Raw genomic sequence first — 24,492 nt, 5'->3', positions numbered from 1 at the left:
GAGAGGCAAGGAAGAGAAAAGGGGAGGAAGATGGGAGGAAATACAAGCAGAAAGAGCAAATAAAGGAAATATGAGGAGGAAAATTAAGAAAGAAAAGGAGGAAGCGAGGTTCGGCGAAGATAAGAAAAGGAGAGAACAGAAGCAGGTACAAGATGGGGAGACGGGGAGGACATGAGGACAAGAACAAAGGACAAGAAAAAGGGAGGAGAGAGGGATGAGGGGAGCAGAGGAGGAAGAAAAGAAGAAGAAGTGGGGCGGGGACATTTGAGAGGAAATGATGACAAGATATAACACAAAAATAGAGGATGAAGAAGATGGGAGGGAAAGAACTGCAGAAGAAAAAATAATGGATGTGAGGGAAGGAAGGTAAGGGAGGAGAGAGCTATAGGTAAAAGAAGAAAGGAAGGAATGGATAACTGCAGAGGGATGAGAGATGGAATAAGGTTTAGGAGGAGGAGAGGAGGAAGAGGAAATGAAGGAAAAGAGGGTAAGGACATGAGGACAAGAACAAAGAAAGAGACATGGGGGGGAAAGAGAGGGGTGAGATGAGGGGAGAAGGAACAGGAAACAGGAGGAAGAGAGGATGGAGAGAAAAAGAGACAGGAAGTAAAGCATTGAGGAGTAGAGGATGAGGAGGTGAATTAAGATGGCTGAAAAAACATACCGATTTAAAGACGGATGTAAAGACGGATGAGAAGATGGATGTAAAGATGGTTAAAAAGATGATCTAAAATTGGATGTAAAGATGGATGCAAGACAGATAAAAAGTTGGATAGATGAAAAGATGGATGTAAAGACAAACAGGATTTCTTTCTGCAGTCTGAACAGGGGCGGCTTGTCCATCAGGGCGATTGGGGCGACGCACTGCCTAGGCCCGAGGGGGAAAGGGGGGAAAAAATAAAAAATGTGTCGGATTCTACCACGAGAGCGTCTGATCTGCCTCTGTAAGTCATTCTCGAATCAGGTAACAGTCATTCAGTCAGCCTAAAGTCGTGCTTCAAATTGCCCCGCCCCAGAAGGGCAACTTTGGGCGAAATGAAAATCGCCCCAGACCTCTCCCATTGACTCCCATGTTAAATCTTTTTTATTTAAATGGTTTATTTAATAAGGGACAGTGCACATTGATCCCTTTTTTTCACTAAACAGAGCTCTCAATGCATTCTCTATGGCTTCCGGGAGGAGTCGCCCCTCCAGGTCTTGTCATCAGTAATCGACGTAAAAGCGTATCATTACGTCATACAGCTTCGACAGAGACATATTCAGTGGAGATGGCCGGTGCTCAGGGCAACAGCAGCGATTCAATTCTTTCTTTGAAAGAGACTCCTTTCGGTCGGCGTAACAATGAAGACACATTGGCAACAATACCATCAGGACCTCCTAGACCAGCGGTCGTCAACCCGTCGATCGCGATCGACCGGTCGATCTCTGAGACATTCCCTGTCGCTCTACAAAATAAAATGAAAATAAAATCAGAAACACATTGTTCCTCATTCTCGAAAATTTTCTGAAGTGTCTTCTGAAACTTTTTCTTCCTGACTGGAAGAACGACGTCAGAAAAGATCTCCGCCTGATTTTAATGAACGCCTAAAAACGGGTTCTCTGACAGCCGTGTTCTCAGCTGTGCTCCCTGAAAGAGGAACGTAGGACTACAGGTGAGGCGCAGGGGAAATGCAGAAAGACCTTTATTGATAACTTCACATATTACACAAGGTCAAAGTACAAAGACATAAAACTAAGTCATGAATAAATAAATGTTGAAGTGCCTGTACCTTCATGTAAATGTTTACGTTACGGCATTAACAAGTTGCGCCTGCGCGACAGCCGAGATTCTTGGCGACTTGCCAGGTCTTACCTCCGTGAGTTCGGCTCTTCTGCTGTTGCCCTTCAAAACAAAAGCTCAACATTGAGCTTTTTTCTTGTATGGTGGAGCAATCTGGTTTACTTGAAAGTGATTGCAATTTTATTTATTCTATTATTTGAAAAAGCACAGATGCAGGAGTCACAAATGGGGATTCTTATATTTATTATTATAATTATTTAAATCTGAGGGTGTCTGTACAGTTGATGACAGCCTGAGTTCAGAGCGAGTAAACTTTCATGAATACCAAATTTGCCCCTTATTGGAGTTGAAAAAGTCACCAAATGGATTACTGACAGACAGCCTCAGACTGGCTGTCTGTGCTTATGAACTAACTACAAGCTCACAGACAGAGTTCAGTCACAGCCGTCACACTGACTGGAGTCACATGACTTGATGGCATTGTGATGAAGCTACACATAGACAGCTGTCTGAAGTTCTGTGGTTTTGGGAGGGTTAATCATTATCCAAAAAATTGCCCCCCCTGAGAATTTTTTCAGGAGCCGCCACTGAGTCTGAAGTTATAAAAATGGGATTTAAGATTGATTTTTTTAAAGCAAAGAATCCAAAGATGAAGAACGTCTTTGTTTAATTAGAGACTTTAGAGTGTCTTGCTGGATTTAACGGCTGATATCTGAAAACACATTTTTGCATTTTAATTTCATCTCTTCAGAGTCACCGTGGTTGTCTCGGAGCTATTAGAGTGGACCCAAAAGCACGACTCCGGCGACAGCACTGCAAATAATTATCTTTACTTAGAACTTAATTCAGAACAGAACACTACGAAATATCTTGACTCTAGTAACGCGTGAGCGCTTGGGCTGGGAACACAAGCCAATCTGGCAGAGGACAAGTGCAAAAGTGAGGGAACCTAAGTAGACAGGGACTAATTAGGGAATGGGCAACAGGTGAGATGGGCATGAAGACCAGGTGAAGGTAATGAGGGACTAACGAGGGAGTGATCAGAGGCAGGTGAAGGGAGTTGGACTGACGAGATGGGAAGCAGGATCTGGAATGACATGATAGTTAGAGACGGGATGAAAAAAACAAATAAAAAAAGGAAGGTGTGGAGCTAAACTGTTACAGTGGTTACAGATGCACCTTTATTAAGAACTGAGAATGAAGCGGTGAGAGTTTGATGCCACAAAGAGAGATGAAGCCGTTTGACTTCCTGCTCTGAAGTCCGTCTCATACAGCTCCTCCTCCGTCATTGGCCAATGCTCCACCTTTTATTTTAAAAGCCCCGTTGGTTGCACTGGAAATAATGCTGTAAGCATGTGTAAGGTCCCGCCCACTTTTTTAAGGGTGCCTCGGAAAGTCCCAAAAATTGTTTTCCTAACACCAGTGTTTCCAAAGTTTATATATATTAATAGTGTATGTATGAATCTACATATCTACATCTTGATGCTAAGCAGCTTTATATTTTCGAACATATATCTACATCTTGATGCTAAGATAAGCTAGCCAGCGTTATATTTACGAACATATATCTCCATCTTAATGATAAGCTAACCAGCTGTATATTTACGAACATATATCTAAATCTTGATGTTAAGCTAAGCTACCCAGCTTTATATTTATGAACATATATATCTACACATTGATGCTAAGCTAATCTAACCAGCTTCATATTTACGAACATATATCTACATCCTGATGCTAAGCTAAGCAAAGCAGCTTTATATTTACGAACATATCTACCGGTACATCTTAATGCTAACCAGTTTTATATTTAACATATACATCTCATCTCTGCAGTTCTGTTGTTTTTTTCTGTGTTTTTCTGAGTTTTGTTGTGTTTTATTAACAGTGTGAGAAAAGATGATTTGTTGTCGCGTTCAACACACAAGGGAGCCGCCGCCTTGCGTGTGTTTTGATTATTTTTGCCATGCGTTGTTATTCTGGTCGTCTGAGAGGCGTTTAATGCCTGGCAGAAAACACCGGGGACCGGGGCTTCTTTTTTCTTTTCTAGTTAATTTGCTTTGTGGTTTGGAGGAAGGGGTGATGGGTGGTTCTGGTGTGGGAGTCACCAGACGGATCAGGGGAGACTCACAGTTTTCATGCATATCACAAATATTACAAATATAACCTCAGCTCCTATAAAACATCTTTAATAAACTGTCGGAAAAATACAGACAAAATGTCCCCATGGAAACATCATTTTTGACCAAATCCTACTGTTAGTGCCATTTTCCATATTGTAATTGTAATTGTAATTTAGACTCAGATTTAGATACTATATTATTTAGATTCATATTTAGATTTGTTCGTTATAGTGATTGCATAATTGTATGTTATAATTTGCATTGTTTAGAATAATCAGAGGTGAGTTGTGACGTATTGAGCTCGCGCATTGATATATCAACGGGCGGACTTGTTTCACGTGCTCCAAAATTCAGTAAAAGGAACGGAGCGAACTCACTGTTTTCTACCGTTGTTGAAATACATTACACGCGTAGACTCGTTCTTTCCGTTTAAGAGTGGTAAAACTAATGGAAATGTCAAGAAACATCTACCGATGACACAAAGGGAGTTTTAGCCGCTACATTAAGTAGAAAACAGTCGCCGAGGGCGAGAGAAGATCATCGTGTTGCCGACGAAGGAAGCTAACCAGCTAAAGGGCAGCTAGCGCCGATGACAAGGCGGTGCTGCGGACGACGGGGCTAGCGAGCTGCGGCGGTGACAACGCCGTGCTGCTAACGAAGGAAGCTAACCAGCTACAGGATTAGCTATCGCCGTCTACAACGCTGTGCAGCAGACCGGATATGCGGTCGGCTTCTACGATGATGGATGAGTACACAAAGAACAACATTGAATGAACAAATAAGATGTGCTACGAGACATTGGCCACACAGGACATTTGAAAAAAGTGCTATTGCTAGCTTGTCATATCTAGCCACGAAGAAGCTCGAGTTTATTCTGGAAATAAAGACAGCCCTGTCGATCTGGATTTCAGAAGTTTGCAAGAGCTTGCTATAATAAGAGACTTGTCTAACAATAATAGCCAATTGAAATGTCTGATTTGGATGAAACCAGGATGGAAGGCAATGTCGAGCTAGACATTAAAAGAAGGATCAAGTTGACCACAAAGGCCCTAGAAAATAAACTTGATGAACAGATGAAGCTCAGGAAACGTGCATTAGCACGTCTGGTCTCCAAAACGGAAGAAATAGAAATTCTCATGATAAATGATTCCAATGCTCTCATCGTGGAAAAGGATCATCTCAGTGATTACTCCAAATTTCTGAATCGATTTGCTGAAGTGAACAATGCAGTTAGTGAACTGTTATCTGACGATGAAAGGGACGCTGACCAGCGGTATTGGAGTGAGCCAAACCTCATGAAGTATGAGAACTTTTTGACTAGTTTGGAGCAGTGGATAATAAAAGCAAGACGGCACGCCGGTGCCGATGGCGAACAGGCCGCTACTGAAAATGCGACCCCAAAGACTGGAGCGACGACACAGCAGGGTGAGTCTGACACTGAAGATGTGGATCCAGACGACAGTGCATCTGCTGTACAAGAAAATCATAGTTCAGTCACCGCACGAAGTGTATGCAGCAGACACTCAAAGTCATCCAAAGCGTCATCTCATGCTTCGTCACTGCGTAGAAACGAGGAAGCTAACCGTGCAGCCCTACTCGCACGCGCAGCCGCACTTAAGAAGAAACAGGCATTGCAGTTGGAAGAGGCTCAAATGAACGCTGAGCAGATTCAGTTGGAGGCTCAAATGAAAGCTAAGCAGATTCAGTTGGAGGCTCAAAGGAAAGCTAAGCAGATTCAGTTGGAGGCTCAAAGGAAAGCTAAGCAGATTCAGTTGGAGGCTCAAAGGAAAGCTAAGCAGATTCAGTTGAAGGCTCAAATGGAGGAGCTAGATGTTGAGACTGCGATCGCAGAGTCCACAGCAAAGCTACAAGTGATGGAAGAGTATGATAACATGGACGACGATGGGATGAATTGCTACCTCATCAAGAACATGCCTACAGCAGCGACCATCGAACATCATGCTCCAGATGTCAGACCAAAGTTGACTAGCAGTCTTCGAGTTAGCCAACACAACAGTGCTTTTGACTGTCCACCTAGACACAAGTCTCATCATGTGCAAGTAAAGGATGAAAACAACAACACAAGTACAAATTCCAATGGAAGGCAGGCTGAACTCAGCGAAATGATATCGAACCAGAAGGATATCATAGATACGTTAGTCACACAACAAAGACTAGCGAACTTACCTCAACGAGAAGTCCCTATATTCAGTGGCGATCCTTTCGAGTTCCTGCCATTCCTGAAGGCTTTTGAGCACATCATCCACAGTCGTACAGACAACGATGAAGACCGCTTGTACTACCTAGAGCAATTCACCAGCAGTGAGCCAAAGGAACTTGTGAGAAGTTGCCAGCACATGAGCGCACAACAAGGCTACAATGAAGCAAGAAGGCTCTTGACCTATCACTATGGTAATGAGTATAAGATAGCTGTAGCCTATGTTGATAAGGCTCTCAAATGGCCTCAAGTCAAGCCGGAAGATGCAAAGTCACTTCACAGCTTCTCCATCTTTCTCACTGGATGTAACAATGTCATGAAGGACATGGAATATCTCGAGGAGATGAACAGCCCGTGCAACCTGAGGATCGTCCTCTCAAAGTTGCCTTTCAGACTTCGTGAAAGATGGAGAGTCATAGCTTTCGACATACAAGAAAGGGAAGGAAGAAGAGCAAAGTTCTCTGATCTCACGACGTACATCAACAGACAAGCTAGGATAGCTTCAGACCCACTGTTCGGTGATGTCAACGAGTACTCCGAAGCGAAAGAAAAAGGCAGGTCAAGCTATAAATCTGCCCATGGAGGCGGACCGAAAAGAACCACTGGCTGTGCTACGAGTGTCAAGCCAGACGAAGGGGGCGCCTCAGAACCAAGAAGGAACAAGCAGACAAGCAACGCGTTTCAGGAGCCATGCCTGTACTGCAACAACAGACACACCCTGAGCGCATGTTACAAAATAAGAAGTCTGCCAAACAAAGAAAGAATTGAGTTCATTAAAGGAAAAGGACTTTGTTTCGGGTGTCTGACCCAAGGGCACATGGCAAAAGACTGTAAAAAGAGAGCCACTTGTGAAATCTGCAGCAAGAAACACCCAAGCCTGCTTCACAGCAAAAGGGACGAGAACACTGACCAAGAGTACAGCAAGCCTGAGAAAGGTCAAAGCTCTACCAGCGGACACTCAGCTCCACAAGAAGACGCCAGTCAAGAGGGAAGTCACGGCAGTCACCGGGCCGGAGGAAATGATTGTGTCCTGTCTATCGTGGCATGCGCATCAAATCCAAGAGGAGCAACACGACAATAGAGACGTATCGTTCATGGACTCGGTAGTTCCGCCACGTTTTGCTCCGAAGGCTGATGAGACAGCTCGGCCCATGGTAAGAAGACTCAAGTGTTACTCCGCACTATGGGCCAGGAGAAGCCTGTGTCCTGCTACGTGCTCTCAGATCTGGAAGTGTGCGGTCTGACAGAGAACAAGTACATAAGCCTGCCAGACGTCTACACCCACACAGACATACCTGTAACGAAGGACAATATTCCTGCTGAGAAGGACTTGGAAAGATGGCCGTATCTGCGTAAAGAAGTACGGTTACCACAGATCAAAGTCAAAGTCAAAGTCAAAGTCAGTTTTATTTGTCAATTTTCCATATGTGCAAACATACAGAAGATCGAAATTGCGTTTCTCTTCTGTCCAACATAAAGTGAATTGTGCAACATAGACAACATAGAGTGCAAAAATAGTAAAAAACATGTGAACATATAGACAACATAAAGTGCATAGACAACATAAAGTGCAAAAATAGTAAAAAACATGTAAACATATAGACAACATAAATTGTGCTAGCAGCATTCAGACATGTGAGTCTGAAAGAGGACGGAGTGGGAGGATGGGGAGAGAGTTCAGCTTCCTGACAGCCTGGTGGATGAAGCTGTTGGACAGCCTGGCGGTGTGAGCCCGAGGCTCCGGTATCTCCTCCCAGAGGGCAGGAGGCTGAAGAGACCGTGTGAGGGGTGGCAGGGTCCCTCACAATCGAGGTCGCTATGGGTGAGGCGGTGTTGTATATGTCCTGCAGGGATGGGAGGGGGAGGGGGCACCCATGATCCTTCCAGCTGCCTTCACTATGCGCTGCAGGGCGTTCCTGCTGTGGTCTGTGCAGCTTCCGCCCACACAGTGATGCAGTTGGTCAGGATACTCTCGATGGTGCCGCGGTAGAAGGTGCACATGATGGATGGGGGCTCCTGCTTTCCTCAGTTTCCGGAGGAAGTAGAGGCGCCTGTGCTTTCTGCCAGCGATGTAGTGTTGGCTGTCCACGAGAGGTCCTCACTGATTTCCACCCCCAGGAATTTGGTGCTGCTGACCTGCTCAATGTCCGCACCGTTGATGGTCAGTGGTGGATGATGGATGTGGCCTTTCCGGAAGTCAACAACGATCTCTTTGGTCTTGCTGTTGTTGAGCAGGAGGTTGTTGACTCCGCACCACGTGGTCAGAAGGTTGACCTCCCTCCTGTAGAGGGTCTCGTCATCCTTGGTGATGAGACCTATCAATGTTGTGTTGTCTGCAAACTTGACCATGTGATTGGTGCTGTAGCTGGTTTTGCAGTCGTGAGTCAGCAAGGTGAAGAGCAGAGGACTGAGCACACAGCCCTGAGGGGCCCCTGTGCTCAGTGTGATGCTGCTCGAGGTGTTGTTGCCAACACGCTGCTTGTGCCTCTCACTCAGGAAGTCCAGCAGCCAGTTACACAGCGAGGTGTTGAGCCCCAGCTGGTCAAGTTTGCAGATTAGTTGTTGTGGGATGATTGTGTTGAATGCTGAGCTAAAGTCTATGAACAGCATTCTTACATAGGAGTCTAGTTTGGCCACGTGGCTGAGGGCTGGGTGGAGAGCAGAGCAGGTTGCAGCCTCCGTGGACCGTTTGGCCGTATGCAAACTGGAAAGGGTCCAGAGTGGGGGAGAATGGATTTGATATACATGACTAGTCGCTCAAAGCACTTCATGATTATGGGGTCAGTGCCACTGGACGATAGTCGTTGAAGCAGGACGGAGTGGATTTCTTTGGCACAGGTATGATGGTGGTTACCTTGAAGCATGATGGAACAACAGCTTGTCTCAGAGAAGTATTAAAGACATCCGTGAAGACGTCCTACGCTCCTCTGCGCAGTCCTTCAGCACACGACCAGGGATGTTGTCTGGACCTGTTGCCTTGTGGGTGTTGATGGACGAGAGAGTCCTCTTCACGCTGGCAGCAGACAGGCACAGAACCTGATCATGGGGAGGGGGCGGAGTCTTGTGTGGACGAGTGCTGTTCTGTGCTTCAAACCGGGCAAAGAAGCTGTTGAGGTTGTTTAGCAGAGAGATGTTGCTGTCGCAGTTCTGTGGTGTGGGTTTATAGTCTGTGATGGTCTGAATGCCCCGCCACAGGCTGCGTGTGTCTCTGCTGTCTTTAAAGTGCCGGGTTATCTTTTTTGTGTAGGAATTTTTGCTTTCCTGATGCCGTGGGACAGGTTGGCTCGCTGTTTTCAGGTCCGTTTGTCCCCAGCTCTGAAGACCCTATTTCTAGTCCTCAGCAGCCGATGGACTTCCCCTGTTAGCCACGGCTTCTGGTTAGCCCGAGTGGTGATGGTCTTTACATGGGTCACATCATCAATGCACTTGCTAATGTAAGAAGTAACAGTGTCTGTGTACTCCCCATGTCTGTGTGGTCGTTGTATGTGGCTGCCTGTTTAAACATTCCCCAGTCTGTTGAGTCAAAGCAGTCTTGAGAGCGCAGGAGGCCCTCTGGCCACACCTGCTTCAGAACCGGTCTGGAGGCTTTCACTCTGGGTCTGTATGCTGGCATTAGCATGACGGTGATGTGAGAGAGACCTATGGGGGGAGGGGAGGCCTTTGTGGGTTGTGTAGACCAGATCCAAAATGTTGTCTCCTCTTGTAGGGAAATCAACATGCTGGTGTAGTTTGGGAAGGACAGTCTTAAGGTTTGCATGGTTGAAATCTCCAGCAAAGATTGTGAAGCCGTCTGGGTGAGCTGTCTGTTGTTCGCTGATGGCCTGATACAGTTCACAAAGTGCCGCATTTCTGTCACTGTTGTTGGAGGTCGGGGGGATGTAAACAGCGACTAGCAGAATCGCCGTGAATTCCCTCGGCAGATAAAAAGGACGCACTTACGATCATAAACTCCGCCAGTGGTGAGCAGTGTTTACATACCACGGCAGCGCCCGCACCATGCATCCCGGATGTAAACACATACCGCCGCGAGTTTTCCCTCCATCAGCGAGGGCTCTGTCCGCCGGTAGCATGTTAGCTGCTCCAGTCTCACAGCAGAGTCGGGATGTTGTCGTTTAGCCATGTTTCCGTGAAGATAAGCACACAGCAGTTCCTCACGTCTCGCTGCTCCGTCTGCAGCAGTCTAATGTGGTCCATTTTATTGTCCAAGGATCGCACATTAGCCATGATAATGGATGGTATGGCTGGACGAGTTGGCCTGCTAGCCAGCCTAGCTCGGGTTCCTCGTTTACCCCTCTTCTGCTTCCTCTCACAACGCTTGCGCCTCCTTTCTGGGGAGGAGTGGCAGTCGAGTCCGTGTGGTCGGTGTGGAGGCCGGGTGAGTAATCCGTGCTCCGCGAGTGTTTCCGCTTGTTCAGCGTCCAGAGTGCCGTGTAGTTTGGTCCTGCCGATGGTTAACAGAACCTGGCGACTATATTTGGGTTCCGACGTAGACAGACGAGGCGAAGACGAACAATTTTTGGACGAACTTTTGCACAAACATTTAGAAACAGAACAAAACACCAAATGGTCAGGACAGAGAGGGGCCGCTGCATCCGTGCGCGCCGCCATCTTGAACGCAGATGTTGAGATACTGATTGGAATGAACGCTCACTCTGCGATGGAGCCGTGGAAGATAATCCACAGCCAAGGCGACGGGCCTTACGCAGTAAAGACGACTCTCGGGTGGGTCGTTAATGGCCCTCTCAAGAAACGTGACGATCACCACAAGTCAAGTCACTGCAGTCAAAGGGCTTCAGTCAACAGAATCTCAGTCAGTGGCGTGGACAGCATGCTGTTGCAGCAATACAACCACGACTTTCTGGAGCAAGCCTGCGAAGAGAAGTCAGAAATGTCACGAGAAGACGTTCAGTTCATGAAGTCTGTGACTGAGACAATCAAGAAAGTCAATGGGCACTACAGCATTGGGATGCCTCTCAGAAACAAATATGTGGTGATGCCAAACAACAGATGTGTTGCCGAGCAACGGGCATCAAACCTGAAAAGGAAACTTGCTAAGAACTCCAGCTTCCACGATGACTACAAGAACTTCATGTCAGACCTGCTGAACAAAGGCTACGCAGTGGAAGTTCCTGAAGACGAGCGCAATCGCAACGACGGCAGAGTGTGGTACGTTCCACATCACGGCGTGATCCATCCACAAAAGGGAAAGCTGCGGGTTGTTTTCGATTGTGCCGCGTCGTTTCAGGGAAGTCAACTGAGGAACTGTTACAGGAGGACCGGACTCACTAATGGTCTGGTTGGAGTCTTGACAAGGTTTCGACACGAACTTTCGCCGACATTGACGAGATCATCATCAAGTAAGAGTTCGTGATGAGGACTCTGATCTTCTACGATTCCTTGGTGGCCACTTTGGGGATCTGAGCCAGCCTCGGCGTGAGTACAAGATGGTGGTCCAGTTGTTCGGGGCCAAGTCGCCAACTATGCCCGAGCTGCCTGACGGCGCGGATGGAAGACAGGTCATCACCTGGAGGATGGAAAAGAGTAATCACAGTCTTAGTCTTAGAGCACTTCGACGCGACGACGCCTGGTCTCGGCGTCGAGAAGAAGGCCACTGCCTTGGCCAAGGACCTCATTGCACTGTGTGAGTTGGAGGATTCCGCTTGACTGGTGGTGAGCAACAGCCGGCAGTGCTGTCATCTTCCCGAACAAGAAGAGCAAAGAGATCAAGAATCTAGACCTGGACAAGGATGAACTACCTATGGAAAGGGCCTGGGTGGACTGGTGCATAGAATCAGATTCCTTCAAGTTCCGGATCCATGTGAAGAACATGTCCATCACCAGAGGGGTATTCTCTCGGTCGTAAGCTCAATATCGACCCCTTGGATTCCTGTTCATTCTTCTTCAAGACCATCGCTCAGGGTCTCTGTCGATTAAACTTACCTGATGAAGAAATTCCAGAAGACATGGCAAACAGATGGCTCGCCTGGCTGTCCGATTTGAGCCAGTTCACAGCTTTTCACCAGCTTTCTGGAGGAAGCCAGAGGATTTGGTCCAGTGATGTCAGCACAGCTGCACCATCTCGACGCTAGCGAGGCAGACTCTGCGCCGCCACACGTACCTCCGCATCGAGAACAGCCACGGTCGAGTCCACTGCTCATTTCTTTTTGGGAAATCCAGAGTGACGCCGCTTAAACCTGTCACAATCCCACGCCTCGAGCTCACCGCGGCTACCATTGCAGTGAAAATGGATAAGCTCATGAAGGAAGAGCTTGGATGGACCTCAAAGAGTCTGTGCTATGGACAGATAGCACCACCGTCCTCCGATACATCGACAACGACGACGCTCGTTTCAAAACATTCGTAGCAAATAGAGTATCAACAATCAGAGAGAACACAAGGCCAGCACAGTGGAAGTATGTCAACACGGCTTCTAACCCAGCTGACTACGCATCAAGAGGAATGAAGGCAGAGCACTTCATGAAGTGTCAGAGCTGGATTGAAGGTCCCGACTTCCTAAACAAGAGTGAGTCTCACTGGCCTGTCCTATCAGAGTTCTCAAGAGTGATAAGTGAAGAAGACGCTGAAGTGAAGCGTATGATCAGCGTGAACATCATCAAGACTGTAGATTCAAGCACAGACCCTCTCTTCAAGCTGATTCATCATTACTCCGACTGGCACAGCCTGAAGAAGGCTGTTGCCTGGATGTTGAGGCTGAAGGAACTGCTTCAAAGTCTGTGCGAAACAAGGAAGAAGTTTGGGTCTCAAGCCCAGTCTTCAGAAAGCCAAGACGCAAGAATTAAGACAGTTGAAAACCACATGCAGAAATGGAAATCTACCCTGAAAGGAACCCATTTGACTGTCAAGGATGTCAGAAGGTCAGAAACTGCGATCATTCAGTTCCACCAAAGTCAAACCTTTCATGAGGAGCTTCACGCTCTGCAGAAAGGTGAAAAGATCAGGAGAAGCAGTTCTATCGTGAAGCTGGATCCCTTCCTTCAAGATGGGGTTCTCCGGGTTGGTGGAAGATTGCACCAGGCGGCCTTGCCAGAACACACAAAGCATCCAACTATCCTGGCCAAGGATCACCACATCACGACCCTGGTCATCAGGAACGCTCATAAGGAAATCGGACATGGAGGGAGAAACCATACCCTTGCTCGGCTGAGACAAAGGGTCTGGATATGCAAAGGAAATGCAGCGGTGAGAAATGTGCTTTCAAAGTGTGTGAAATGCCGCAAGAGTCAAGCTGCCGTGAGTGAACAGAAGATGGCGAATCTACCGCCTGATCGCTCATTGCTTGACCATCCACCATTCACTAACGCCGGTGTAGACTATTTTGGCCCCTTCAAGCAAAGCGTGACGCTGCATGTAAAACGTTATGGAGTCCTGTTTACTTGCCTTACAGTCAGAGCAGTCCACATAGAAATCGCACACTCTCGACACCGACTCATGTATAAATGCATTGAGACGTTTCATAGCCAGAAGAGGACAAGTCGAGATTATGAGATCCGATAATGGAACGAACCTGGTAGCTACAGAACACGAGATCCGCGGGCGATGAAAGAATGGAACCAGTCCCAGATCTCTGAGACTCTACTGCAAAAAGGAGTCACTTGGATCTTCAACCCGCCTGCTGGGTCACACCACGGTGGTGTCTGGGAGCGACAGATAAGAACAGTCCGGAAGATACTCACCAACCTTCTGAAGCTACAGTCACTCGACGACGAATGTCTGCAAACTATGATGTGTGAAGTTGAAGCAGTGATCAATAGCAGACCCCTAACCAAGTCATCTGATGACGTGGACGACCTTGAGCCACTAACGCCGAATCATCTTCTCCTTCTCAAGGGAAAACCAGCACTCCCTCCAGGTGTGTTTCAGAAGGAGGATCTATACACCAGACGACGATGGAGGCAAGTGCAGTACATCTCCGACATCTTCTGGAAGCGCTGGTCCAGAGAATACTTGCCCCTCCTACAAGAAAGGCAGAAGTGGCTGGAGAAGAAGAGGAATGTGAAAGAGGGAGACGTTGTACTCATCGTGGACCAGAGGGCTCCAAGAGGGTCCTGGTTGATGGGAAAGGTGGAGAAGACAATCCCCGACGCCAAAGGGTTCGTCCGTCGGGTCCTTGTCAAAACGAAGACCAACACCATAGTGAGACCCATAACTAAGTTGTGTCTCCTGCTCGAGATGGAAGAACCCCATGGACAATAAAGGACATTGTTATTTAGGACATTATTACTTCTACAGTTGTCATTTTTGTAGGCCTTAGAAATGTTTTAGAATATAGAAATGGATATGTTTAGTTAGGTAATTGTCATCCCATGATGAGCAATTAGGGCCGGAATGTTAGTGCCATTTTCCATATTGTAATTGTAATTGTAATTTAGACTCAGATTTAGATACTATATTATTTAGATTCATATTTAGATTTGTTCGTTATAGTGATTGCATAATTGTATGTTATAATTTGCATTGTTTAGAATAATCAGAGGTGAGTTGTGACGTATTGAGCTCGCGCATTGATATATCAACGGGCGGACTTGTTTCACGTGCTCCAAAATTCAGTAAAAGGAACGGAGCGAACTCACTGTTTTCTACCGTTGTTGAAATACATTACACGCGTAGACTCGTTCTTTCCGTTTAAGAGTGGTAAAACTAATGGAAATGTCAAGAAACATCTACCGATGACACAAAGGGAGTTTTAGCCGCTACACCTACATTAATTATAGCAAACTAAATAATAATATGATATATACACATACTGGTGACACAGCAGTTTTTTCAGGCAAGTCTAAAAATGCATCAAAGTCAATGCGGTTGCTGCTCATTGACCTGTCCATCACAGTGGACACGACCAATATCTTACAAAATGGCATTTAAAGGATTACAATTCTGAACATGAAGGTATAGCTGGGGGTTATGATCAGTACTGAAGTGAATTTGAAAGAAATGGAAAATAATAAATGCAGTTATGGCAGTTTTTGTACTCTAAAGGCCTTCTGTAAAGGGGGGCTGGAGCGTTATCTATACTAGAGGGCAATTTGACTCCTCTAGTATAGAATATATGTGATTTATGCAGTGACCTTTGCCGTGACCTCTGCAGTGACCTCTGTAGTGACCTCTGCCGGAGAAGGAAACTAGCAGATGGCTTTTTAAAGAAACTCTCTTTGTGAGGAACCGATTGATCCTTGTGATAACTTGGAAGAAGCAGAACTCTGTCAACTGGGAACCTGAACCGAAGCTCAAGCATCTACAGACTCTTTCTAATGTTTCATATAACTGGGAACTCACTGGAGAACATCATCAAGAGAGATATCTGTCAAGTCCCTAATCTTCATTGAGTCGTAGTGGCAGAAGAAGGTTCTTCTCAGCAGAATTTTAGACCCCAGAGCTGTTGTGATTGGCCCCGTGAGAAGTGGCCGAGATGTGAGCGGGGCATCGGCAACTCTGTGTTTCAATACGCGTTACCATGGCGACGGCGATCGAGATCGGTCAAGAAGAAAAACCTACTGCGTTGTTCTTTGTTTCTGTTTGTACGGGACACGGATCTCCGGGTTCTTCAAGGGGCTGGACCAGGGCAAACCTGATTCAGCCCTCACTATAAGACTATCAAGAGGAAATACTTTAGTCTACTCTACATGAGGTGACTGTGTCTGCCTCCAGGACTGAAGGTGGAAGCTGGTTCCATAAATGAGGAGCTTGATAACTAGGGTTGGGTACCGATTGGCACCGGTTCCAATACAACCGGTGCTACCCGGATCAAAACGCAACGCACATTTCGGTGCTTCCTTTCGGTGCCTGAGCCGATTGAAATTGAAAAAAAATATTGTTTTGAACTTCTCTGGTGACTCCGCCCTGTCAGCAGGTTACGACAGCCTCTCATATTTAACTTTGAGAGCGGAGGCATGCGTTGTGTGTGACTACGAGAGGCCGGTGCCGAGCACACCAGCATCAGGCTGAGCGCGACGGGGAGACCGTCACCGGTCCCCCTGAACACGTGGAGACCGATGAATAAAAGAGCAGCCTTAACTCAGATTAGTACCGTAACGTTGATTGCAAGTCTTGCATTCATAAAAGTAGGCAAACAAATAATAAATTAGACATTATAACCATGTTTAAGCTAGCTCGTAGCTAGCGCTAGCTACGAGCTACGAGCGTGACAGTCTGCTAAGCAGATGTGTTGATGTCCAGCGGTCCCGGCTGTATACCCGGTGTTACCAGGAATATAATTACGGAGGAATAAAGAACGTGGGGCATCACTTTGTTTCAGTGTAACTCTCGCTATCAGAAGCAAAACTTTATTTGTCACATGTCATCTTCAGTACCTCTAGTTGGTTGTTCTCTTTGTCCATCAAAACAGTGACAGGATTAACCCTATAAAGTCTGCACATGATAATATATATATATTAGGGCTGTCAATCGATTAAAAAAAAGTAACTAATTAATCGCACATTTTGAAATTCATTAATCGCGATTAAAAGTTTTTTTTTCTTCTAAAGACTAAATCTTCTAAATGAACGAGTAATCCCTTCAGACAGCGTGTATTTTAGACACTTGTTTAATTGTATTCTTTTTAAAGCCAAAACTTCACACAGAGCTGTGTTTCAAAGAGGCTCCTACCTATAAAGGGCCAGCGAGGTATTTAATATCGTGGATGATAAATTGTTTCTTCAGTGAAACATCAGATTAGTAAACAAGGTGTATTAGAGACCCCATTGGTCCTGTCATCTTTAACACTGAACAACAGAACCAGTGGCCTTGGTAAACTGACACATATGTCATGTTAACCCTCTGGACGCTGGGGGCATTTTCTCGATTTTACAAAACAATGTAAATTCACCTTTTAAAGTCTTTTGCATGTGACACATCCCAGTGTTTCCCCCACCATTCTATCAGGGTGAGGCCCCGCCCCCCTGTCATGTTCTCTGTAGCGCCAGATTACAGCAGAAGTAACATCCGGTTCTTTCCTTAAAGACGTCTTTGTTCTTGTATTAAACTAAACGTCTGTTGCTGGTCGTCTCTACAGCAGCATGTCATTCTGTCTCTACGTGTCGTTAATTCTTCTCGGCTCTCCGTCTCGCCGCAGCGCTCCATGCCGGCGTGTCTGCGCGCGCATCGGGGCGGAGCAACAACAACAAAGTCCCCTTTACCTTCCGCCCCGCGTCACTGACACGTCGCCCTCTGCTTCTCTGTGAATATCGAGGAGCAGACGGGAGGAAGGAGGCGGACTGCTGCGGCTTGACACTCACAGGAGTGCAACAACTTCAACGACACCGGAAGTAAACAAAGTTGCGTTAATTGCGTTAAAATATTTTAGTGCGTTAATCGCGGCCAAATTAATCGCATAGATTAACGCGTGAAACGATTAAATTTTTTAATCAGGTTAATCACAGGTTTCTGTGGATTAATCATGATTAATCACATATATACATTCAGGGTTTTTCCTGGGTCAAAATGGGTCTTCGGTGCTCCCAAAATCTATCCGTTGAGTGAGTGATCAGCAGCTGGCCGCTCGGTCCATTCGCGCACCTCACAGTTGCGTATTGATCAGACAAGAAGACACGCTTATCAACTCCAGTGTTTCCCCTACTATTATAACAGGGGGAAATCTCCACCTGTCACCCCCCCCCCCCCCCCAACCCCTGCATTAAAACATTAAAGAGCCGAGAGTTTTTTTTCAGCGTGAGAAATACGATGTGTGGCGGGAGTGTGTGAGTTAAGACCGAAATGCGTGAGTCTCACGCTCAATGCGTGACACTTCAGAGCCCTGCATTGCTCACCAGTGCGCGCGCCAGCATCGGAGCTCTGCCGCGCGAGCCGAGAGAAGAGTTGTTCACAGGGGGGGAGGAGGGGGGGGGTGCAAGTGACTTTTTTTCGTCCCGATGTGCGCGCACACGCCAGCATCCGAGCTCTGCGGCGCGCGAGACGGAGATCGGAGTCGTGTTAACGCGACACGTAGAGACAGAATGACATGCTGCTGGAGAGACGATCAACAACAGACGGATTGGAAGCTCATTCTGCGCATGCGTTAAATGCGTTAAAAAAGCAAACTAGTTAAACCTGTAATTTAATTAACTGAGTTAACGCGTTATTTTTCACAGCACTAATATATATCATATAATGGAGAACATATATTGTGTATGTTAACAGTCTGATATCCGTTGTTTGTCAGTGCTCCATGATAACGGCTTTTACAGGGAATATGACCAAAGAGGTTTTTAATGTCCTCATTGTGCGTTTAAAAAAAAAAATATCGGTTCAGGCATCGTTTAGGCACCGGTATCGTTTTAAAAGTAACGGTTTAGCACCGGTTTCGGAAAAAACCCAAACGATACCCATCCCTATTGATAACTGAAGGCTCTGTCTCCCATCCAACCTTTTAGGACTCTATGGACCACAAGTAGTCCAGCATTTAGTTAAAGGACAAGTCCCGATAAAAGATAACAGAGATTCTTTACAGTGGTGTTGGATGCCAGAGCAATGCCATCTACAGAAACCACATCACCAGATAATTGATCAGTTGTCACTCATGACCAGGAAGTCAGACTCCGGATGTAATAATTAATGCGGTGACATTTGGGGGAAAATGTCCTCCATCAGATGCAACATTCAGATAATCAGACAGGAAGTGATATTAAAATGACTTTTTTTTCCACTACAGCCAGAGCATTCAGTTATCAAGCTCCTCTTTTATGGAACCAGCTTCCACCTTCAGTCCTGGAGGCAGACACAGTCTCGCCGTAGTTCGTCTCGCAGCCGATCGGTCACATCGCCGGGCGCGCGGTCAGCCCGTTCATTCTGAAGTCGGATCCGCCCCGCTCTGAAGGATCCGAGTATCGCCTCTCTGAAGCCCCTCCAGTTCAGAAGCCGGGCACTCTCGTTCTCTGTGAGAGGCGCCATGCCGCTTTTCACCATCCAGGTTTAAGCCTCGTGCTCGCGACCTGCTCCTCGAGTCTTTACTGCTCGCTCAGAAGATCGTCTTGTCCGACTGTTCTCCAGGGTTCCCGTCTCTCACTCAAAAGCGGGATCCGCGGTGCCGCGCGGGCAAGTTGAGATGTTCTGATCCACGCGTCGCGCTGCCTTCCGCCGATTGTCTGCCTGATGCAGGTCGTCTTCAGGACAACAGGCCTAAAAGCGCGATCAACATCGCAATGGTAGGCAGCCCTCTAAAAAAAGCGAAGACAAAAGTGAATGAAAAGGAAAGAAAACAAAAAAAGCATGAGAAAAAAAGCAAATAAAAAAAAAAAGAAAAAAGGCAAAGAAAAACAAGCGATGAAAAGCGCCAACCTGAAGAGGAGTGAACAAAAGCAGACACAGACATAAAAAGAGAAAACGCCACTACTGAAGACAGAAGCTGAGGCGCTGGCGGCTAGGGAGATCAGTGAAGCTCAGGGAAAGGAAAGCTCTGAAAAGCTGCTTTCAGGTCTGGGGAGAGGGATGAGCTGAGAAGGAGGTGTGGTCTGGCAAAGGCAGAAAACTGGGGAGAAAGGTGGAGGGAGCAGAGTTGGGCTCAAACTAGACTGGGGCTTACAAAGTGTTCAGGTAGGACACCCCCATAGCACTCCCCCTGGGACCTCCACAACACACATCTCCCTCCTCCCCCCCTCCCGAACTCAGCTGGCACATCCACGAGCCCTAGCCTGCCCGCCTCCTCTCCCCTCTCCTCTCTCTCTGCTGACTGCCCACCTCCTCCAGACTGCAGCCCAGTCACACTGCCTCTCCACCGAGCCTGTAAGAACCTGCAAGACCCTGCCAACCCCACTGTCCGAGAGCTGGCCAGTCCTCTGGCAGCCTGAGGGGCCCTAAGGACCTCCGCCTGAGGGAGGTCTGGTGCTGTGCAGTGGCTCCAACCGTGCTCCTGTGCGCCACCCAGCACCATCCCCTGCACGGCCTCTTCGACCCCAGCCTCCCAAAGGATGAAGGTGCAGTGCTGTGGAAGCTGGTGATATCCTCCCTGTGGTAAAGAAATGCATGTGGACCCTCTGCAATTTGCTTACCAGCCTCATGTGGGAGTGGGGTCCCCATCATCTGGAGACCGCAAGCTCAGTGCTTCCCTGGATGGAACGGTGTGCTGTGAGAGTCCTCTCTTTGACTTTCAGTGAATTTAACCATCATGGGCAGCCACTGCTCTGTGAGCAGCCAGGTGTGCGGGTGTGGGCATGGCCAGCGTGTCTCGCTGACTGGCTCACTGTTGCACTCAACGCCAGACCACCAGGGCAGAGAGCCTGCCGCTGTCTTGAGCGGGCAGTGGTCAGATGGTCCCGGCCCACAGGCTGTCTCTACGTCTGTTCCCCTGCCACCCACTGTACTGTTCGACTTCCACCGCTCTGCCCTGTACATTGATGACCAGTGATAACGGGTAGTAGGATGAGTGGAGCAAGTCAGTGGAGCCCTAGTAGTGACTTGGAAAATGGGGCGATGACGGGAGAGCAGGTACAGGGGTGTGCAGAGTGACTTGTGGGGTGGGCGAGATGAAGACCACCGGATGGGCAGAGAGGGGGGTGAACCAGAGGTGGTGGTGGACTTCGGTGTCCGAGGGTAACCCTGAACATGGTGGAGGAGGGAGTGGGCGGAGGCAGTGGTTAGTACAAGGCTGTAGGCGGGAAGGCCTGCAGCAGAAGGGTTAGAGCCAACATCGATAATATGATTCTGACTGCAACAGCAGGCTAGAACTTGCAAAGCTTCGCTGGCCAGTGTGCGTTCGCCAGTGGAGAGTGCCGCCTGTGCCTGCTGCCATGATGCCAGCGGACGGGCAGTGCTAACCTGCTGCGCCAGACCGGGTGACACTGGAGGCTCTGCCAGGCGGAGCACTGCCTGCTGGGTGTGGTGGGTGCTGGCGTGAGTGGGAAGAGTGTTTGGAAAAAGCCCATCATAACCACCCACTACCACACCCTCACCACCTCCTACAGGGACACCAGGCAGTCTCTCTCACGCTCCGCGCCACCAGGAGAGGAGAGGACAGGAGAACATTCCTGCACGCACTGAGGGCTCTACACAAGTTCACACCTCTTGTAGATCACCTAGCCTCTTCTTATTTTTTGTTTTTTTTTTTTATTCTTGTGTGTTGCTGCTACTGACTCGACAAATTTCCCCTTGGGGATTAATAAAGTATATATCTATCTATCTATCTCATGTAGAGTAGACTGAAGACTTTCCTCTTTGACAGCTTATAGTGAGGGCTGAATCAGGTTCACCTGGTCCAGCCCCTTGAGATGCTGCTATAGGCTTATAGGCTGCTGGGGGACGTTTAGATGCACTGAGCACCTATCTCCTTTTCACACTTTTTCTTATGGATGTTTTAGGATTCACTGAGCTCCTATCTTCTTTTCGCTCTTTCCTTATGGACATTTTAGGATACACTGAGCACCTATCTTCTATTCTCTCAACTTATGGATGTTTTTGATACACTGAGCACCTATCTCCTCTTCTCTCTCTCTCCTTGTGGATGAATTTACATCTCTCCATCACACATTACTAACTCTGCTTCCTCTTTATAATTGAATCTTTTGTTGTGTATTTTTATTTCAATCATTTCACATCTTTCCCTCTTCATGAGATAATCAATGAACCTGAACACTTAATGAACTGATAATTAAATAAGGTTGTTTTCTTCCCCTCCAGGTGGACCCCATGTTCACGGTGCCAGACCCCCCTGCTCTGGGCCACCCCGGGGCCCCTGGGTCCTCTCTGCCCTCTGCCCTTTCCTTCTCCCCTCCGGCCCTGCACACCTCCACCTCCAAGCAGCTGGTGGTGAGGACCAGGTCCGTGGGGACCAACACCCAGGACGGGTCCGCCTCAGGGGCCCTGGAGGGGGACTCGGCCTGCCTGGGGCCCTGCCAGCCCGGGACCAGCGTCAACCTGGAGGGCATCGTGTGGCACGAGACCGAGGAGGGTAAGAACTGGTAGGGACTTGAAGGACTAAACAGACTTGAAGGACTTGAATGACTAGAATAACTTGGAGGACTTGAAGGACTTGAAGGACTTGAAGGACTTGAAGGACTTGAAGGACTTGAAGGACAGGTGGTTTAGCTTCCAGATGGTGGTTCAGGGTTATGAGGTGTTGCCCAACACTCACACGACTGTTGCATGCTGGGTAGCTAAACCAGTTACACATTTAAACTAAAAAAGCTCGTCTTTTAAAGGACAACAACTGGTCCTCCTTAAACGTCAGTCCACCTTAAAGGTCAGTCCACCTTAAAAGTCAGTCCACCTTAACTTGCCCATCTTAATGAGCAGGGCCAACAAGATATGAGTTTTAACATTTACACACACGCTAGTTAATCAGTTCATTTATTTATGTATATATGACTTTATACATATAATGTACATACTGTATATATCTCTTTAGGGGAACAACGCGTGACAATTAACTTCATTTTTTAACTAAAGCTTCTTCATGTGTCATCGTAGCAGAACCACGATACCTGTGTTCTGTTTGTTGTGTTTGTTGTGATCGTTGTGGTTGTTGTGTTTGCTTTGAGCCGATCCCAGTGGACCCAGTACTGTAACCTAGTCCTAGTCACAGTGGATTCAGTACTGTACCCTGGTCCTGGTCCCAGTGGACCCAGTAACCTGGTCCTGGTCCCAGTGGACCCAGTACTAAACCCTCCTGTCTCCTCAGGCGTGCTGGTGGTCAACGTGACGTGGAGGAAGAGGACCTATGTGGGGACTCTGCTGGACTGCACCAAGCACGACTGGGCCCCCCCAAGGTGAGATCTGCACCCGATATATCTAATATCTAATATATAATAGACTGAGGTCTATAGAGGACTAGGACTACACTGAGGTATGTAAAGGTCCAGGACTAGACTGAGATCTATAGAGGACTAGGACTACACTGAGGTATATAGAGGTCCAGGACTACACTGAGGTTTAGAGAGGACCAGGACTACACTGAGGTCTATAGAGGACCAGGACTAAACTGAGGTATATAGAGGACCAGGACTAAACTGAAATCTATAGAGGACCAGGACTACACTGAGGTATATAGAGGACTAGGACTACACTGAGGTCTATAGAGGACCAGGACTACACTGAGGTCTATAGAGGACCAGGACTACACTGAGGTCTATAGAGGACCAGGACTACACTGAGGTATATAGAGGACCAGGACTACACTGAGGTCTATAGAGGACCAGGACTACACTGAGGTCTATAGAGGACCAGGACTACACTGAGGTCTATAGAGGACCAGGACTACACTGAGGTCTATAGAGGACCAGGACTACACTGAGGTCTATAGAGGACCAGGACTACACTGAGGTCTATAGAGGACCAGGACTACACTGAGGTCTATAGAGGACCAGGACTACACTGAGGTCTAGAGAGGACCAGGACTACACTGAGATCTATAGAGTACCAGATGACTTGTTGATATCATTGAAGCATGACATAGATTCATGACCTTGTTCATAACCTTGAAAAGACCAAAACAAATCCTCAAAGACGACCGTGGAATGTTCCGGAAGCTCCGGTGACATTCAGGGACAAAAAAAAAATGATAACATCATAAGAAATATGAGATATCATCATTTAAAATAGAGTCCGGTAATGAAAGATAATTAACGGCCATGAGAGTCTCCCCAAGATCACCACGTGGTGTCATAATTAATGCACCATACAATAGGTACAGGGTCCGGCTAGTAGAGCCTCACTCTGTAGATACATAAATCAATCTCACAGGCAGCGTATTGATATGAATAACAATGTGAAGATGTAAACAGATTCAGAGGACTTCAAAGAGACAGCATATGAATACAGGATGAGTCCATATGCAGCCAGATGATCGTACAGGTTATCAAAGGGAGGAAATCAATTTCTACCTTCGTATCGTACTTTATGTTTCCTCAGTTTGACAATCAGGATAGAAACGATTTCATAAAGTTGATATGATACAATATGACATGAAATGATACAGTGCGACAATACACGGTTATACAATACAATATGACACAATATTATATGATAGAATATGATATGATACAATATGATATTATTCAATATGATAGAATATGATATAATATGATACTATTCAATATGATAATATACAATATGATACAATATGACATGAAATGATACAGTGTGACAATACATGGTTATACAATACAAGATGATAAAATATGATATGATACAATATGATATTATTCAATATGATACAATATGATATGATACAATACATAGTGATACTATATGAGATATTATGAACAATATTATACAATATAATATGATACAATATTAAACACTACATAGTGATACAATATAATATCATATATTATAATACAATATGATACAATACAATATGATATGATACATAGTGATACAATATGACATGATACAATACGAAGTAACACAATGTGATAAAATAAAAT

The 24,492-nt window shown here is 46.8% G+C and overlaps 1 protein-coding gene across 1 annotated transcript in view; it reads left to right on the top strand.

Moving 5' to 3' along the window:
• znf608 (zinc finger protein 608) overlaps positions 1-24,492 on the top strand; it is a 39,419-nt gene that overhangs the window by 5,769 nt on the left and 9,158 nt on the right. Inside the window, 2 exon segments of the mRNA XM_056419635.1 lie at positions 21,746-22,016; positions 22,746-22,833. Of these exon segments, the coding sequence (XP_056275610.1) occupies positions 21,746-22,016; positions 22,746-22,833 (359 nt within the window).

Source organism: Pseudoliparis swirei, chromosome 7 (genome assembly GCF_029220125.1).
Source record: "Pseudoliparis swirei isolate HS2019 ecotype Mariana Trench chromosome 7, NWPU_hadal_v1, whole genome shotgun sequence".
NCBI lineage: Eukaryota > Metazoa > Chordata > Actinopteri > Perciformes > Liparidae > Pseudoliparis > Pseudoliparis swirei.
The sequence above is the reverse complement of the archived record's forward strand: the minus strand, read 5'-3'. Positions and strand labels throughout refer to the sequence as shown.